General features: G+C 39.8%; 1 protein-coding gene across 3 annotated transcripts; it reads right to left on the bottom strand.

The window, feature by feature from the left end:
- Positions 1–1,987: 1,987 nt before the first annotated feature.
- LOC115411464 (polypeptide N-acetylgalactosaminyltransferase 11-like) lies at positions 1,988–19,822 on the bottom strand. 3 transcript variants are annotated; one of them, XM_030123597.1, is made up of 12 exons: positions 19,679–19,822; positions 16,540–16,799; positions 16,218–16,341; positions 11,660–11,826; positions 11,445–11,570; positions 10,183–10,432; positions 9,896–10,013; positions 9,349–9,501; positions 7,656–7,871; positions 6,593–6,697; positions 2,583–2,720; positions 1,988–2,363 (listed from the first exon to the last, which is right to left on the bottom strand). In XM_030123597.1, the coding sequence occupies exons 2-12, from the start codon at positions 16,766–16,768 to the stop codon at positions 2,232–2,234; spliced, it is 1,758 nt and encodes a 585-aa protein (XP_029979457.1). In that variant the 5' UTR covers positions 16,769–16,799; positions 19,679–19,822; the 3' UTR covers positions 1,988–2,231. The 3 variants fall into 3 exon arrangements, with proteins under 3 accessions (XP_029979457.1, XP_029979459.1, XP_029979458.1); XM_030123599.1 differs by lacking the exon at positions 19,679–19,822 and adding an exon at positions 19,413–19,661; XM_030123598.1 differs by lacking the exon at positions 19,679–19,822 and adding an exon at positions 19,031–19,400.
- Positions 19,823–20,318: the final 496 nt, after the last annotated feature.

The raw sequence follows: 20,318 nt of genomic DNA, 5'->3' as shown, positions 1-20,318 counted from the left end.
TTACTGTATTGGGTGGTCCAGGGGGGTCAGAAAACCAGTCAGTATTTGGTGTGACCACCATTTTCCTGGCACAGTCTTCTTCATGAATTCTCTGAAACAGCTTTGGAGATGGCTTATGGTAGAGAAATGAACATTCAATTCACAGGCAAAAGCTCTGGTGGAGATTCCTGAAGTCACATGACCAGTGCATATTCCCTCCAAACTTGTGACATCTGTGGTATTGTGCTGTGTGATAAAACTGCACATTTTGGAGTGGCCTTTTATTGTGGCCAGCCTAAGGCACACCTGTGCAAAAGTCCTGCTGTCTAATCAGCATCTTGATCTGCCACACCTGTGAGGTGGATGGATTATCTCAGCAAAGAACAAGTGTTCACTAACACAAATTTAGACAGATTTGTGAACAATATTTGAGAGAAATAAACCTTGTGTGTACACAGAAAAAGTTTTAGATCTTTCAGTTCAGCTCATGAAAAATGGGAGCAAAAACAAAAGTGGTGCGTTTATATTTTTGTTCAGTGTATATATACATATATACACTGCCTGTGGTCAGACTTAGCAGTAGGTGGGTCCCTGCGTGTGTGGTCCAATGCTGAGGTCAATAAGGTTAATTGTTGTGTGTGTGTGTGTGTGTGTGTGTAACAGTGTAATTGATGGCTTCCATGTTTCAGCCTCTGATAATTGGCTTCAGTTCTGGTCAATACTCTCAGACCATCACACTCACACTATTGATTTGAGTTGAAGACAAACCCCTCCTTCAATCTGATGGTCATGTGACCAGCCTTTTAAAGAGTGGAAGACTCCAGACTGAACTGTGGATGAAAGCCCTACAGGACACTGACCCCTGCTGTTCACCTGACAGAAGTACACCCACAGAGTCACCAGAACTGATCTGAGAATAGACGCTGTGAAGGACGGAGGCTCCACCAATCAGAGCACAGGTCATGTGATCTAATTTATTTGTTTATTTGCACTAAGAATCAGTCAACAGTCTGAATGGTTGTACCATCCTTTACAGTTGGGCACAAAATACAACAGTTTAAATTCTAGAGCTGGGCTGTCAAACTCCTTCTGGTTCAGTTCCATATTCAGCCCAGTTTGATCTGCAGCGGGCCAGACCAGTAAAATAATGACTGAAGAACCTATAAATAATGACAAATCCAAGTTTTTCTTTTTGTTTTAGTAAAAAAAAAACCAATTAAATTATGAAAATATTTACTTTTTACAAAAAAGATGTGAATAACCTGAAAAAACAGACATTTCATTTGAAAAAACTGTGCAATTTTAAAAATATTCTGCCTGGACTTATTATTTCTACATGTACATTTACACAAAATGTTCCATTAACATTTGGTAACAGGCAGAATATTGTTCAAATTTTGGAGTTTGGAACTAAAATTTGAACAATTTCTACAACATTCCATCTGTTATTATTAACACAACTCCAGATCCCATTGGATCCATAAATGCACCAAACATTTAGGAACAGGCAGAATATTGTTACAGTTGAACATTTCAGGATGTTCATCTTTGTTTTTATTTATGTATTTATTTGCATTTTAATGTGAAAGAATACTTTTGTTAATGTAAATATTTTCAGTGTAATGCTATTTTTTTCACTTAAATTTTTTCCACATAATTTTTTTAAATTAGCCCCATTTGATCTCACGCAGGCCTGAACCAGTAAAATAATGACTTGAAGCCAACGCTGTCACTCATCTCCCTCTTTCTGCCACTCAGTGGGCAGAACTGCGGTGACTTCCACTAGCGGTGACGTCACGTGCGGACCCTCTATATCCCAAGTGTGTAAACATTTTTTTTTTGTTTCCTTCCTTTGTGTAGTTTAAGTAGATTTATACGTACTTTTCTTCGTTGGTACTTTGTTCACATTGATCGACTCCGATGGAAACGCCAAAAACATCTGGACAGATTGAGTCTGAGCCTGAAAGACTGAACCCAGAGCACACGACCCTGAAAAGGCCACACCTTCATGTCATTATCGTTAAAGATTTATTGATGATAAAACAACACAAACACAAGCTTTAAAAACCGTAATACTGTCACTGAGGGGGTCAAAGGTCACCACATGTGTCCTGTAGAAGTGATGATGATGATGTTCAGTCTGATTGTAAACATTAACAGAATCACATTTAACCTCAGGTTCACGCCCTCCAGGGCAGGAAACCGTCCTGAGCTGATTGTCTCTGTGATGTCATCACATCGCCGCGGCGTCATCAGCCCTCCAGCTGCCACTGCTGCGTCTCCGAGGCGTCACAGATCGCCATGGCAACGTAGCCTTTGGGCCCGATGGGCTGAGCGACGGCGAGACACTGACCGACAGAGACCTGGTAGAGACGATTGGACCTCTGCAGATGGAGACAGCCAATCAGAGAGCAGGAAGAAGACATGACAGCCAATCAGAGAGCAGACATTTAAGACGACTTTAAAGCTCACAGCCAATCAGAGAGCAGGAAGAAGACATGACAGCCAATCAGAGAACAGACATTTAAGACGACTTTAAAGCTCACAGCCAGTTTGAAGCTGAGAGCCAATCAGAAAGCAGGACAGATATGACATCATCTCACCCCCAGACTCCACTGCTGCGACCCCCCTGAGCCGTGGCACTTCATCAGCCTGGGGGGGTCGAACGTCCTGATCTCGGACACATCCAGACACAGCAGACCGGCCAAGACCAGCTGACCCTCCTCGTCGTAGGCCCAGTCCTGCACACACAGGTCACATGACCCCATCAGTCCTCTGACACCAACGGGACGTCACCAAACGTAAGGTGATGTTACCGTGACAACGCAAACAAATGACCAACAAAGAAGACATAAGACTGACTTGAACTCATTAGGGATACAAAGAACCACAGAGTCATTATTGATTGATACGAGGGCTGTTCAATAAGTTCATGGCCTCACCCAGAACAGAACAACACAGACTGATAATTTATATTTTATTTTTCAACATAATCTCCATTTACAGCAATGCACTTGGTCCATCGATGTTCAAGCATCACTATCCCATCACCATTGACACGGACCAATGCATTTGATTTTTACTCAGTATTTCTGGGTGAGGCCATGACCTTATTGAACAGCACTCGTATCATTATTGATCGATTCACTGTAAATCCAACAGGAAATATTTGTGGGTTTTGACTTCATTATTATCAAATAATCAATAAAACTATTATTGTGTAAAAAAAAAAAAAGAAAACATCTTAAAGTACAAATAAACTCTTGAACTATGGTTGGGCAGCATAGTGGCGCCTCACAGCAGGAAAGTCCTGGGTTCCCATATTTTAAATCATATGGAGGCCTGGATCTTCCAGATCTGAAAAAATATCAGGTGAGTTCACTTTTATTATATACCCGAGAGTGGATATGTGAACACTAATCTGCAGTGAGGCTGGACATAGAAGCCTCATTATGTGAACTAGCAGCATTGTACCCATGGTCCTATTGTATGACAGCACGAGAGGCTAAAATGTCCCAGCATACCTCACAACATCTGAATACGGACATAAAACTGTGCCTAGTAGATAGTCAGGGAATGTTCCCATTCATTTGGTGAGTTTGGCGGAGATCGGGCCTGTGAAAGCTGAGGAAAACCGGTACAAACGCCCTCCTGTGCTGCAACATCAGGACATTGATCGGACGGACACAGAACATGCATTATATAATAGGATGCCCTCTTAAAAGCTTGCTCTTTTTGAAAAATATGAAAATGGTAAATAAATTTTGTAATAACCCAATAATTGTTAATACAGTCAGAGCTTGGTGAATGGCCCATCACATTGAAGGGAGAACTGGGAAAACCTCCCCCTACACCCCTATAGTCAATAATCTGGACTTTCTTCCAGGTGTGCTAGATTCAGGTTTTAAGGACTGGGTAATTAAAGGTATTTCCACTTCCGGTTGTCTTTTTAAGGAAGGAATTCTCATGTCATTTGACCAAGTTGTCGAAGTCTTTGGAATAGGGAAAAACAATCTTTTTCGCTTTTTTTCAGATAAGAGACTTTGTTAAAAAAGAAACATCGTTAATGAAGGACAATGAGGTTTCAGACATTGAGTTTATCTGCGACTCTCTGAGCAGACAACACGGAAGTAACACGCCGCATCGCTATGATGTCCAGGTACTGTAAAGTGGGGAGTATCCTGTAATGGAAACGGTTTTCAGGAATAGGACCTGGTACCTGAGTTGAGCCGGTTCCATGTAGTGGAAACGCAGCATTAGTATGTGCTATAAAACTCTGAAAGGTCACTGTAAGCTTGATTCTCCTATTTTGGCCCACTCATGGGGAAGAGAAATGGATATTGATATCACACAAGACATGTGGAGGGAAATTTGGAATGCGGCCAAAAAAAATTACTATCTGCGATCGTTCTTGGGCTTCACAACTTAAACCGTTACATAGAGCCCACCTGGCACCAAACCGTTTATCTAAATGTAAACCGGGCTCTTCTCCAATGTTCTAAATGTAGAATATATGAGGGCAGCCTCACACATTGTCTCTGGTCATGCCCCAACACTCAGGGATAGTGGGAGTCTGTCCTACTGGAAATTAGAAAAATTCTCAAAACCCATTGATTTTGATCCTCTCTCTCTTCTCCTTGGCTTTACCAAATAGGTGTATCAGTACAAAACATAATAGGAAACGATATAATATTTTAACATTCTGTGCCCGAAAGAACATACTGCTACACTGGACTTCTAATAAACCCCTCTACTAAAAACTGAAAATTTAATAAATATATTCTTTAAAAAAAAAAAAAAAGAAGGTCCTGGGTTCGATTCCACCCAGGGGCCTTTGTGTTTGGAGTTTGCGTGTTCTCCCCGTGTTTGCATGGGTTCTCTTCGGTACTCCAGCTCCCTCCCACCATCTAAAGGCATGCACTAATTGGTTAACCTAAATTGCCCATACATGTGAACGTGACAGTGATTGGTTGTTTGATCTCTATATGTTCAGCCTGTAATGAGCTGGCAACTTGTCCAGGGTGAACCCCACCTTCGCCCAGAGGTTGCTGGGATAGGCTCCGCCCCCGTGACCCTCTAGAGCAGTGGTTCCAAACCTTTTCTGGCTCGTGACCCCATTTTAACATCATAAATTTCTGGTGACCCCATACATTCAAAACAGAAATTTTTTTGGGTAAAATTAATTTGTTTTTGATCATGTAATAGTTTGCTATACTATGTTGCAAATAAACGTTAATTTTAAACCACGTTTAGGCTATATAATGTATATTATGCACCTTTTTGGTGTCTGCTTCTCAGTTTCTCTGAGATGTCTTAGTGCACAGGTATCAAACATGAGGCCCGGGGGCCAAAACCGGCCCGCCAAAGCAAGGTTATAATAGTTTTGGATTTTCATTCTAGTTTAGTTTTATTTAGTTTTGACTTTTTTTCTCTAATTCAGTTCGTTTTAATTAGTTTTTAGAGCAGGTTTGCTAGTTTTTATTAGTTTTCATTTTTTTCTAAATGCTTAGTTTTAGTTTAGTTTTATCGTCTCTTTTCTCTTCTTCTCTGTCGTCGTATTCAAATAAATCCCAGACAGGACTCTGCTGCTTTCTCCCAACTTTAGTCTCCATGCTTCCAGGTAGAGTGGGGACCAGAAGACGACTGGAAACCACAAGTGAACACAAGTGATGGACCCTTAAATATCATATGGTACCAGCAGCTAAAATTGCTAGAGTGAAATAAATTGATTTCATATCAATCCGACATTGACAAAAACAAAAACGAAGGGAATTTTATCCATAATTTTTAAAGTTTTAGTTCGTTTTGTGAACACACAATACAGTTTCAATTAGTTTTTTGTTTTTTTTTTAATTATAGTTTTTATTTATTTCAGCTAACAAAAATGTTTTTTCAATTCTAGTTTTTGCCATTTCGTTAGTTTTCATCAATGATATTAACCTTGTGCCAAAGTTTCCAGTCTGGCCCGTGGGATGAATTTACAAAGTGCACGTTAGGGCATCAAACTCAAAAATAATATAATACCCTATAAATAATGACAACACCAATTTTTTCTCTCGGATTTAGTGCAAAAAGCATTAAATTATGAAAATGTTTACATTAACAAACGATCTTTTAAAATGTGAATAACTTGAACAAATATGAACAACCTGAAATGTCTAATGAAAATTCAGTGCAATTTTAACAATATTCTGCCTGTTCTTAAATGTTTTGTGCCTTTGTAGATTTGACCTATAACGCATATGTATAAATGATAAATTGAGGCATAATATTAATCAAATTTTACTCATATTTCTTAACAAATTCCATTTTTTTTCAGGTTATTCACATCCTTTTTGTTTGGATAGTTTGTAAATGTAAATACTGGCATAACTGGGGGTTGTGTGGGGGGATGGTAACAAACCTGTTGGATAAAGCCCAGGGTCAGTTACACAATGATGGCAATGACAGGACAGTGTTAAAAGGAATGAAAAGAACACAGGAAATATTAAACTCATAAAAACAGGAAAAAAAATAAAGACAAAATGATTCGAAGTCACTCATTTAAAACCCACTGTAGCAAAAAAAATAAAAAACCCAAAAAACAGAAATGGTGAAAAAAAGCTGGCGTCACCTGTTCAGGGTCTCTGGGGTCACATGGTCTGAGGACGACGGCCCCGCCCTTCTGACTGGCCCGACCCTGAGCCACCAGACAACGGCCTGTTGCTAGGTTACGAAGCTGAAACACAATCAGGACACAAACACTTCAGTTCCATCTCCATCTGATCTGTTGTAGAAACAGGAGAGTGAACTCTACAGGTGTGAAAAACCATGTCAAGTTTATACATTTAAAGACCATGAACAGAAATGTGAGTTTGGTTTGGGTCAGATTAAATTATGATCAAATATGTGCACCCTCATGTCAACCTAATCAGCTAACATGAGGGTAGCAGGCTAAGAGCGGCTAACATGTGAATAGGTGCCAACATTAGTTTGCTAACAGTAGCTAACAATCTAACAGCAGCACAGTGAGCTACCAGCAGCTAACAATAGCTACTGTGTGAACAGGAGCTAACCCTTGTTTTCTAAAAGCAGCTAATATTAGCTAACACATTTACAGCTGCTAACATAGACAGGCGTTCTAAAAGCAGCTAACATTTGCTAGTGCGCCAACCTGAGCCAACATTAGCTAATAATGAAATAGCAGCTAACAGCAGCACAGTGAGCTAACAGCAGCTAACAATAGCTATTGTGTGAACAGGAGCTAACCATTGTTTTCTAAAAGTAGCTAAGATTAGCTAACAGATTTACAGCTGCTAACATAGACAGGTGTTCTAAAAGCAGCTAACATCTGCTAATGTACCAACCTGAGCCAAAATTAGCTAATAATGAAATAGCAGCTAAAAGCAGCACAGTGAGCTAACAGCAGTTACCAGTAGCTAGTGAGCTAAGTGTAGTTTTCAGTTCATTTAGACTGCAGTGAAATCACTTTAAGTTCGAAACTTAAAAACTGCGTCTTTTGAGAAAACAGTTGTAGCCTCAGTTAGTTAATAATGAAAATATATCTGATCTTTTATTTTTTTAGTGCCAAGCTTTTCCAAAACAAACCCATGTTTTTATTTGCTCTGCATCTGTAGTAAAACCATCGCTAACATTAGCTTCACTGAACCCTGGTGAAGGAGGTCAGAGGTCAGTACCCGTCCTCTCTGCAGGACTTTGGGTCGTCTCAGTCCTTTGTTGATGAACAGTGGCTGCTGCTTGTTGCCATTGGCGACCGTCTGCATCTCGGGGTAAACGGTGTCCAGGTACCATTTAAAGGACTGACACTGAAGACGCTTCCTGAGAGACAAACGCTCACTGATGTCCCCAAAACCACGTCCACGAAGCTCCGGACGCAGAGACAGGTACTGCTCCTGAGGACACAGGTAGGACCAGAGTGGACATGTGAAGACCAGCACAACATGAGTCCAGACTGACCTGAGGATGGACGGACACAGGACAGATGTCCACCACAGGTCTAATCAGCAGCAAATGAATACTGAACAAACAAGAACTCAAACTATGAAAGAGCTGCAGCATCTGAAACCGACCACAATGAACATTTGACAGAGAAACAGAACCACAGAGAAACAGAACCACAGTGCTGCAGTTTCACAACCACAGTTTGTCTGATGTGGACTGGGATTGGCTCTGTCAACTCAACATATATTCTGTAGTAAGTTCGTAGGTGTAGTTTCTTAACACTCCATTTTGTGTCCAGTTCTTGAGCTGGAGTCATTGACGCGAGACTTCTTTGAAAAGCTGAACTATTTACTGAAGAAAAATGATTCACATTACAACAAAAACTAGAAAAGCACTCGGAGAGCGCAGACCTCCGCCAAGGCTCCAGGGTCTGTAAGGTCCAATGTGGTCTCCAGGGTCTGTAAGGTCCAATGTGGTCTCCAGGGTCTGTAAGGTCTAATGTGGTCTCCAGGGTCTGTAAGGTCTAATGTGGTCTCCAGGGTCTGTAAGGTCTAATGTGGTCTCCAGGGTCTGTAAGGTCCAATGTGGTCTCCAGGGTCTGTAAGGTCCAATGTGGTCTCCAGGGTCTGTAAGGTCCAATGTGGTCTCCAGGGTCTGTAAGGTCCAATGTGGTCTCCAGGGTCTGTAAGGTCTAATGTGGTCTCCAGGGTCTGTAAGGTCTAATGTGGTCTCCAGGGTCTGTAAGGTCTAATGTGGTCTCCAGGGTCTGTAAGGTCTAATGTGGTCTCCAGGGTCTGTAAGGTCTAATGTGGTCTCCAGGGTCTGTAAGGTCCAATGTGGTCTCCAGGGTCTGTAAGGTCCAATGTGGTCTCCAGGGTCTGTAAGGTCTAGTGTGTTCTAATGTACTTAAATACATGTTCCTCACCTTACATGTTTTTCTTATATTTTTTCTTGTATCTTTTAATTTATTTACCCCCCCCCCCCCCCACACACACACACACACACACTTATGGGTAAAGAACCAAATATAGTATATATATATATATATATATATATATATATATATATATATATATATATAAAGCTTCATTAACTTTGATTTTCTACATAACAATAAAAACATTTTAAATTTTCACAAAAGTGATAAAGTCTTGTTAGGTCCTCCAATAACACACTATGGTTGAAATTCTGAATTTCAGAGTATTTCTATGAGTGTCCTCTAAAGGGATAAGGTGGTTCATATGATTTAAGTTGATGAATTGGAAAAAAAAAAAACTTGTGTTTTTGAAGTCAAGCTGGTGCACCTAGTTTAAATTTAAGTCACACTGTCTTGAAAAATAGTCATAAATGTGACCAAACTGGTCGCAGTCTGGAGCCCTGCTTATTGACCTGTCTGTGGACATGTCAGTGTGTGACATATGGTCCTACCTTGTACTCGTCCATCCAGACGTGCGCCAGCCGCAGTGAATTGTGGGCCATGGTGTCCTGTCCTCCAGGTGACCCATATGGACGCCGCTTCCTGAAGATGTGACCAACTCTGGAGCAGGGAACGATGATCAGCTGACCGCCACACATCCAGATCTGGAGGAGACACGGTGCATTCACAGGCACTGGGTTAAACTGTGACACATTCACAGACACTGGGTTAAACTGTGACACATTCACTGACACTGGGTTAAACTGTGACACTTTTACTGACCTTGGGGTAATCTGTGACACATTCAATGACCCTGGGGTAATCTGTGACACATTCACTGACCCTGGGGTAATCTGTGACACATTCACTGATGCTGGGTTAAATTAACACTGCATTAAACCGTGACGCATTCACTAACACTGGGTTAAACTGTGACACATTCACTGACACTGGGTTAATCTGTGTTGCACTCACTGACACTGGGTTAAATTAACACTGGGTTAAACTGTGACGCATTCACTGACACCATGTTAAACTGTGTTACTGTGTCTGTCTCACCCTGAAGGAGATCTCCAGGTTTTCTCCGCCCCAGATGTCCATGCCAGCATCGTATTGGCCCAGTTCATTGAAGTACTTCCTGTTCATGGCGAACAGGCCCCCTGCCATGGTGGGAGATCTGAGGGGGAGCAGACCACCAGCAGATCCATAAAACCTACATTTCCACCACTTTTACAAAACCAATGATTTTATTTTATTTTTTGTAATTTTATGACATTCCCAGTTTTTCCTGGTCATGTGACACCTGGGTGTAACCCCACGTGTTCGATCAATCGGTGATCTGGTACCTGATTGGTCCGGCGGCTCCTTCGGGTCCGCTGAGCTCGGCGGGGGGAACTGGGTCCCACTTGAAGTGCAGACCCCAGTTGAACCCCCCACGGACAATTGGCGAGGGTGAGTAGGCCAACGTGTCCGCCGAGATAATGTCGATGACGGGACAGACGACGGTCCGACGGTCCTTCTGGATGGGCGCCAGAAGAGGCTGCAGCCACGCCTGGTTCACCTCACAGTGGCTGTCCAGAAAGACCAGCACCTCACCTGGACCAGGAACAACATAAGACCAGTATCTCAGCTGGACCAGGAACAACAACAACATCAGACCAGTACCTCACCTGGTCCAGGAACAACATCATCAGTGGGGCTGGGTAAAAAAAAAAAAATCGATTTGATCGATTTCTTTTTAATTTTGTGTAATCGATTAATGGTGGATGAGATCAATTTTTTCAGAGCAGGACTACGAGTAAATGACCCGGAAACCGCCGACGTGGAAGCACGGCCGGGTCCATCTCGCGAACCCCTCGTCTTGGTCGTGCTCGCGACAGTTCTGGTGTGGGAGGATTGTGGAGGAAGGGTGGGGAAAACCCCTCAGTGGGAGGAAGGGTGGGGAAAACCCCTCATTGGGAGGTCCTCCTGCCCTCAAACTGGAACCCACAGTGTGGAGGAACTGGCCGGCGGAGGCGGGTCGCAGAAGCCAGTTGTTCTAGAAATATTAACTTGGATCACCTGTAGCTGAGGGTGGAGTTACAGGAATAGTAAAGCGGAAATCACAAAGCTCCGCCCACCCTCCCCTTCCAGTGAGTTTCTTGTATCAAGGGCCCAACATGCTTCTGTTTCAGGGGTCAAACTGGTGTCAGTGCCCCAGGGTGACCGTAATGAGCCTTAAGGCTGGAAGCACCAGGTATAAAACAGAATAAAGATGAAGAAGAAGTCTGTTCTATAGAAACATGGACATGTTTGTGTCCTGTTCATTATTTCAGAGCAGATTCATCTGTTTACTGCTGAAATGTCAGATTTATTTCCATTTATTTCCTTTCTAATATCTATTGATTCTGTGTTGCATGGCTGCAGTAGTCAAATAATCAAGTTACAACTTGAAATTGTACTTTGGTATCACTAAATGAATCTGAATCAACCAATTAATACTGAACCGAATCGAATCGAAGTTAATCCATTCAGAACTTTATGAATCGAAATCAAATCAATTAAGGAAATTGGCCATGATACCCAGCCCTAGTAGGGAGTGATAATGATAGTGAATAAACAGCCTTACCGGTGGCGTGCGAGGCTCCTATCATGCGTCCTCTGATGAGTCCTTCCCTCTTGTCGTTCCTCACCAGTTTGACCTTCCCCTGCAGCTCGTCGTGGACGTAGCGTTCCAAGTCATCCTTCAGCTCATCTAAACACAAACAGCAGCACATCACAGCATCTGAAAACACAGGCGGCGGCAGTGGCAGGGCGGATGGGGCTCTGGTTTACGGCATTTACCGAGCTCGCTGTGGTCGTCCACCAGGATGATCTCGTGCAGCAGGTAGGTGGGCGTTCGGTCCAACACACTGTGGATGGTCCTCAACAGGGCGGAGAACGCCTCATTGAAAAAACAGATGACTACGCTGGCAGAAGGTAGAACCGCTGGATATGCCTTATCACGACACCTGGACAGATGAGGAGCAGTCAGGTGGAATCGGTTGAAGAACCAGGGGTGTATGAAAATGTCTGTTCTGCAATATATCGCGATATTTCATTTCACAAAACTGTATCGATATAAAAAAGTACTGCATTGATATTTTTAGGGATTTATTCAAAAGCAGATATTGTGAAAGTTCATTTTTGTTTTTCTTTTTTCTTTATATTTTATTTATTCTTATTTAACACTCTTTTATTAAATAATGTTAGCTCCTTTATTGGGATTGCACAAAAATAATGTTATGTTAGTTCTGAACTAATAGAATACGAACATTTGAACAGATCTTGAACTGTAATGTCTGTAAAATATGATTTCAGTTTGAACACAGGAACATTTTGTAATATAACATTAGATCCTGTTCTGATCAAATAAAAATGTGTTTAGTCTTTGTGCAGATTTCTGCTGTAATTAAATTCTTCAAGAAAATAATCAAAAAAGAAAAGGCAACACTGCTGCTGCTAAGGAGAGAAGCATCATGGGAGAAAACTGTCGCCCGAGTCAATGTATAACTTGGAATAAACTAGGCCACTAGGTGTGTTCGAAAACATCGGTTCTGTAATATATCACGATATTTCATTACACAATACTGTATTGACATGAAAAAGTAAAGTATGGATATTTTTAGGTATCTATTCAAATGCAGATACAGCGGAGGTTCATTTTTGTTTTTTGGTTTTCTTTATTGTCTATATCTTATTTATTATTATTTAACACTGTTTTATTAAATAATGGTTATTTGAAGCATCCTAAAAGCACTTTTTATTGTTTGAGAAACAGATGGTAATTCCTTTGGAAACTAGGAGAATTAGAAAAATGTTGTGATATAACATTAGATCCTGTTCTGATCAAATAAAAATGTGTTCAGTATTTGTGCAGATTTCTGCTGTAATTCAATTCTTCAAAGAAATAACCATTTAAAAAAAGAAACAAAACCAATAAAAAAAATTGCCTTTTTAACAGTATCACGATATACTGTGATATATCATATCGTGAACCTAGTATTGTGATTTTTATCATTTTGCCAGATTCTTACCAATACACACCCATACTCATACACTGGATCTGAATCATGTCCCCCTCATTAAACCCCACGTTGGGACATTTTATCGTCATAAAACAAGTATCAGAGTCACATTAACAGAGTCATGTCATAAAACTGAAAACTCACGTTGTCATGTTTGCGACCCTCAAGAGTTTAAAAGTGCAAAAATTCAGATAAACCTGTGAAAATCATCTTTGAATTTAAAGAGTCGAATTGAGATTAAAACAAATGGACCAACGTAGATGTGTTTTATAGACGACATCTGTCTACGACATGCAACAGTTAGGTTCATGTGAGGTTAACCTGTTCCTTCCACCTAATTAGTGTTCATTTCCTCCAATTTACCAAGTTCCAAAGCTTAGAACTGAAGAACCACAGTGACTAAATTAAGCAAAGATGCCTCATTTAAAGGTAATAATCTCTGGTTTCAGAATATTTCCTTTTTTAGTTTGTGGATAAAATACGACCTGAACTACATCCACTAGTTCCATTATCTGTGATGACTACCCAGGGGATTCTTTTGTTATGTTTGTTGTTCAGGAAAACTGTAAAATATACTTAGAGACTCAACTGTGGAGAATCTAAGCTTTATAATGAGGTATAACATGTCTATATTGACCAAAGTTTTACTGTAGAAACTTTAATGTCAATGCTTAAGCACTAAACAGGAATATTAACAGTGACACCACAAAACATCACTGCATCAGATTCAGTCACTGGTAAATACATCGATAGGACGAGCTCAAACACAACAACACGACAGAACAACTAAAGCCAACATACTTAGACCTGGTCCTCCTCAAATCAGTTCAGCCTTTATATTTGAACCCATTCCTTCAATCCCAACTTAAATCACTTAAATCAGGGCTGTCAAACTCATTTTAGTTGAGGGGCCACATACAGCCTAATATGATATATAGTGGGCCAAACCAGTAAAATAATAGGATAAAAACTTAGAAATAATATCAAGCCATAGTTTTCTCTGTTTTTGAGTGAAAAAATCAACATTTCGTAATAAAAAAGGTTTACATCTACGAACTGTACTCTAACATAACATAAAAATACATGAACCTGAAAATTCTGAAGAAAAATAAGTGACATTTTAACAATACTGCACCATAGTCTATCATTTATACCTGTACATTATAACTTACAGATCACAGTGGATCTACAAATACACAAAACATTTGATAACAGGCAGAATATTGGTAAAATTCCACATACTTCTCTTAAGACATTTCAGGCTGTTCTTATTTGTTCAGGTTATTCACATTTTTTGTAAAAGGCTAGTCTGTAAATGTAAACATTTTTGTGTAAATTTACTTTATTTACACTAAAATAAAGAGAAAAAAATATCTTTTTTCATTATTTATAGGTTATTACGATAGTATTTTTCTGGTCTGACCTAACTGAGATTGAATTGGCCCAATATGATTTTAACATCCATGACTGTTAATATCTTCAGTACAATTTTTGCATTTCACAAACTTATCCCATAGGCCAAATTGGATCCTTTGGTGGGCCGGATTTGGCCCCCAGGGCCGCATGTTTGACACCTGTGACTTAAATAATCTCAATCACTACATTAAAATGAATTTTGTAAAATAAAAAAGTCAAATTGATTTCTGATTAACTCGCAATCTGTGCACAAAAAAGAAAATAATGAACCAAGATGTTTTAGTTTTCTTCAGGTTCAGTCAACATGTCATTTTAGTTAAAGGTTAAAGAATCAGTGCTGACGTTAACTTCAATGACCTTAAGTCAGCACATTCCTCCTCTGACCTATGACCTCCAACTGTAAAACAGATGAACACTGAAATATGGAGTCACCTGTACAAGAAAAAGAAGAAGAAAGAGGGAGGAGGAGGAGATGTAGTCTAAATCACAGGTGTCAAACATGCGGCCTGGGGGCCAAAACCAGCCCACCAAAGGGTCCAGTCCGGCCCCTCAGATGAATTTGTGAAATGCAAAAATTATAATGAAGATATTAACAATTAAGGATGTGAAAATCATTTTAGGTCAATTCAATCTGAAGTGGGTCAGACCAGGAAAATACAATCATAACAACCTATGAATATTTTTTTGTCTTTGTTTTAGTGTTAAAAAAAAAGGTAAAATTAACACAAAAATGGTTATATTTACAGACTATCCTTCTACAAAAAAAGTGAATAACCTGAACAAATATGAACAATATGAAATGTCTTAAGAGAAGTATGTAGAATTTTACCAATACTCTGCCTGTTACTAAATATTGTATGTATTTGCAGATCCACTGTGATCTGTAAGTTGTGATGCACATGTATAAATGACAGACTAAGGTGTAATATTGTTAAAATGTCACTTATTTTCAGGTTGTTCAAGTTATGTTCAAGAACAGTTCGTAGATGTAAACATTTTCATTATGGAATTTTACTTTTTTCACCCAAAAACATAAGAGAAAACTTTGGTGTTGATATTATTTATAAGTTCTTAACCCAGTGGTTTCCAACCTTTTTTGGCTCATGACCCCATTTTAACATCACAAACTTCTGGTGACCCCAGACATTCAAAAGGGAGAAATTTTATTTTTTTGGCTAAAATTAATGTTTTTGATCATGTAATAGTTTGCTGTACTATGTTGCAAATAAATGTTAATTTTAGAGGACATTTAATCTATATAATGTATAGATGTACACAGTTTTTTTGTTTAAATTAAGCAAAAAAGATCTTGAATTAAGCAAAAAAATCTGCCAGTGGAACAAGTGAAAATGATCTTGATAAGATTTTCAATATCTATTGTCTAAAAATAAGTTCTTATATCTCACTTAAAATTTACTCTTTAGGTGATTATGTCTTATTTTAAGTGTGACGAGATATTTTGACTAGAAATGACAAAAATACGCTTGGTAAGATTTAGATTTTTGCAGTGCGGTGCTTCAGTTTCAGCTTCAGAGTTTGTCTTGTGTTTTATGTATTGTGATTGTCTCTCAACTCACCATATATTTTTATTAGTAAGCTTTTTTTTTTCTTTTCTTTTTTTTATCAATTGCTAGAAATTTCAGGCGACGCCATGTGGGGTCCAGACCCCAAGGTTGAAAAACACTGTCTTAACCTATTATTTATGTTATTTTCCTGGTCCGGCCCACTTTACTTCATATGAGGCTGAATGTGGAACTGAACTAAAAGGAGTCTGACACACCTGGTCTAAACCCAGAACTTTCCTGGACTAAACTGGTCATGTTTTGTGGTGAAGTCTGCCTGGCTCTGGCTGGTCCTGACTCAGACCCAATGACAGTGGACCCGGTCTGAAGCGGTCCTTGGGCGGGGGGGTTCCTTACTGGGCGTCTCTGGTGTCGGGCAGCTCTCTGTGGGATCCCAGTCTGTTGGAGATGAGGACGTTGAAGGCGTGTCGATGGTACCCGGTGTCTCGGACCTCCTGATCCGCCTCGTTGAAGATCATACCTGAACACAGAAGCACGTTGCACACAAACCAGTCACGCATATACCTGGACTTTCTACTGGTTTCTGAGATGAGCCATCCATTAGTTTTATTTTACATCACTGAATTAATGAAACGATAACAGAACAGTCAACTGTTGAAAATCAAACGTATACGACTGTTTACTTGGTGTTCTACGTTCCCTCTGACCCGTCACTCACCCATCTCTGGGGATAGCTCCACCCCCTTATGGGCCGGCAGAGGCAGAGGCCGACGCCCCGCCTTCCGGTCGGCCACGCCCTTTGTGATTGGCTGGCTGCGGTGCTGCAGGGGGATCCGCCCACGGCCGGGATCCGGCCCCAGAGAGAAGTAGAGGAAGAGGAGGACGGACCAGGTGGCCGAGGTGACGAGGCAGCCATAGCAGAAGTACCGCAGAGTGACACTGGCCATGATGGCCGAGAGAGCATCGCTTTACATCACACTGACAGAGAGGGGGGGGGGGGGGATATGAAATTTTCCAAATAAAATGATCAAATTTACAACAAATTCTAAATTACGATTGACATGTTCAAAAAATGTAATTACACTTAGAAATGTTATAGTTATTTTTTCATTACTTTTAGATTAGATATGCTATATTTTTCAACTTTAGACCAGACATTAGCAGAGTGTTGCTCCTACTAAACCCTTCCTAAACCACTCAGGCCTGTGTGACGTCATCTCAGACTAAAGGACGACCGTCACCTGTTGCTCACCTGACCAGGTGTCAGGTTCACTGGTTAATAATTCTCATTCATTGAGTTAACTGTGGATAAAGCAACTCAGACTGACCTGGATCTAAAAACACTGGAGTCCAAACAGTATAAGCAGAGGAAATAAGTTCAAAAAACTTCAGAAAAACCTGATTAAGCTTCAAACACTGCACTGTAAAAAATATCTGTAATTTAACAGAATTTTTACTGTTTATTTTACAAATTTTTTTTGCATTTTTAAGATACAGGAAAATGTCAGTGAAATTCCAAAAACAGACTGATTTTACATGTCAAATGTAAAATAAAATGAAAAAACTTTTTTCACAGAAAAATACAGTTAAAATACATTTACGAATGTATTGTAATTTCACAAATATATATTTTCTATTTATGAGATTAAACTATTAATTCAAAGTTTAATACTGTAAAAAATAAGTAAATAAAACGAGATAAAATTACTGACAATTAACGGTAACAGAAGTATTAGTTCTGTCAGTTGAACCAGACTTGTTTGTTCACTGACAAATATCTTGTGTAATTACAGGAGGTTTCACAACACAAATGTTGAATAAATGTATTTTTGTGAATGTATAACATGTATAAGCACTGATAAACTGTCCAAATACAGTTTTTATCAGTGGATTGGACAACTGAGTCTCACTGAAAATTATTTATATTTATATTTATAGGGAATTGGATTGTTTTAATACATGTAAATATTCTTTATTAAACATTAAAAAGTCCAAAAAAAAATGCAAAATCTCATGTAAAGTTAGGGCAAAAAACTGTATTTTAATTAAGGAAATTACTGTATTTTTATGAAATGGTTATTTTCCGTTATTTAACAGTATTTTTTCAGCACCCCTGCTGCTGGAATAATATTGTTTTTTACATTTTTTTTTTTTTTTTACAGTGTGAGTAGGCGATTATTAAAAACCTCAAATAAAACCAGAGACAATGAAATAAATGGGAAAATAATTCAAGTCAAATGATTAATGTAAAAAAATGTGTCATTATTTTACATTTCAAAGACTCCAGCTGATGTGTTTGATTAATAAAATACAGACATTAGTTTAATGACAAATGAACAGGAGCGAGCTTTAGGTTGAACATGAAATTATTTGGATTTAATCAGATTCATGTTTTATTTCTAATTGAGTCAGTTTATGAAGCTGCTGATCTGTGATTGATTATGGATTAATTAACTACACTGTCATATGTCAGCTGCTTTAACCCTCTGATGCATAAATTTTGAGAACCTTAGTCAAGGTTTTTATTTTTTTTCCTGAGTGTTTTTATTCCTCTTTAGGCATGAAACAAAAAAACAGTGTGATTGAAAATTTGTAATTGGAGTTACAGAAACGTCCACTCAACTGGACACCATGTGTTTAATTTTTAAAGCAAAGAAACATGTATTTAAAACACAATAACAGAAAGTGATATGTGTGAAAACTATGAAATAAGAACATTTTTAATGCCGCTAATCTGATATTTTCTCACATTTTAGTATACTCTAATACTAGTTATTACTGACTTCAGGGAAATAATATGCAACAAAAAAAACAAACAACGTTTTGTTAAAGAAAACTGTTAATTACAGTCTAAAAACAATTAGCAACTGATTTCCACTCCAACATGTCAGTGCAGATCAGGTTTACCTAGAACAGCAAAGTTACAGTAATGGACTGAATGTCCGTGGATTATTATGGGATGGTGCATTAGTGTCCACTGTGTTGGCTGAAATGGAACTAAGACAACCAAAGCCATAAAAATATACAGAGAACAGCTGGAGAAGAACTGACCACTGGAGTGACCACTGGAGTGACCACTGTGCATGAAAGGGTTCACTTCATTTATACCAATGAAATAAAACTAAGACTAAATGACACAGACTGGGTTTAAATGTTCCTTTACATTTGAATCATGTTAGTTCAACTCTAGTTTAAGTCCAGATACAGACCTGCTGAATGATCTGGTTCCTCTTCAGGTTCGTCCTGGTCCTGGTCCTGGTGGATCCCAGGTTCAGGTCTGGTCTGAAGCTGATCCTCTGACACGGTTTAGTTCATTTCTTATTCTTATTTGTGGACTAAACCCGGGTTTGACTCAGTTTGAGTCTAAAACAAGTGAAATCTCAAAACAAACTGAGTTCAGCTCCAACTACACACGTCCTTCTGGTCAGTGTTTTGGTCAATGAACTTCAAACCGAATTAAAACCTGGTTGTAATTAGTCCGGATCTGACTCGGGTTTTATTTCTGACAGACCCGGGCTGTCGAACCTGGTCCGGTTTAGTCTAAAACGGTCCGGTTTTAAACGGACCCTGGTCTGAACCCGACCTGCTCACCTGTAGGACCCGGTTGGGGGAAAGTTCGTCCAGATCCGGAATCGTGACGCTTTAGTTAACGAAGAAACTAAATAATAATTAACGCCGAGCCGAATCTGCGCCGTTTCCCTCCGTTTAACGGCGACTAAGTCCCGGTTTAACGCTGTCCGATAATGGAACCCGTTAGCTTAGCCGCTGAATTCAACGGGCTTTCATCCGGTTCTTGACCCGGATCCAGAGTACGGGCCCCGGTCCGGGTCTCGGACCCTCAACTGGACTCTACTCACGTGTCATTGGAAGCTGGCTTGGCGGCACTTCGGTAGGCGGTCGGTCCGTACGTCCGCGACGAGCAGCAGATGGAGCTAATCAGGCGGCGAGAGGACGGTCCGCGCGCCGCACCTTTCACCGTTAACACACACATACACACAGGCTGGCACGCACGCGCACATATGCACGAGCGCGCGCGCGCGCGCACGCACACACACACACACACACACACACACACACACACAAACGGCCTTTTCCGGTCTGACCCTTCAGAATAAGACACAACACAATTAACCTTCAAAATAAGACGAGGGCGGAAACACAACTACACAAAATAAGACACAACAATAACTACACAAAATAACACATACATACACATTGTAACATATAACTACACACACCAACATTAAAGTACACAACAACCACACTTACATAACTACACTACATCACACATAATAACACACAACAACACAACATACAGACAACTATGTACACAACATACAGACAAAAGTACACAACAACCTCACAAAATACAGACAACTGCACACAACTACACAACATACAGACAGAAGTACACACAAACACACAAAACCACACAAGTACACAACAGTCCAAAAAACACAGACATCACAGCATAAACCACACAAAATATGACAAAAC

The sequence above is a fragment of the Sphaeramia orbicularis genome, chromosome 20, assembly GCF_902148855.1.
Source record: "Sphaeramia orbicularis chromosome 20, fSphaOr1.1, whole genome shotgun sequence".
Classification (NCBI taxonomy): Eukaryota; Metazoa; Chordata; class Actinopteri; order Kurtiformes; family Apogonidae; genus Sphaeramia; species Sphaeramia orbicularis.
Note: the sequence above shows the minus strand (reverse complement) of the source record. Positions and strands in the feature narration are given on the sequence as shown.

What these genes read in the sequence shown, in the direction of transcription:
- LOC115411464 (XM_030123597.1), bottom strand. Translation starts at nt 16,768, where the DNA reads ATGGCCAGTGTCACTCTGCGGTACTTCTGCTATGGCTGCCTCGTCACC. An exon ending in GGAGCCGCCGGACCAATCAG is followed by an intron (nt 10,014 to 10,182) that starts GTACCAGATCAC and finishes GCTCCCCCTCAG; the next exon opens with ATCTCCCACCATGGCAGGGG. An exon ending in CGCAGCAGTGGAGTCTGGGG is followed by an intron (nt 2,364 to 2,582) that starts GTGAGATGATGT and finishes CTCCATCTGCAG; the next exon opens with AGGTCCAATCGTCTCTACCA.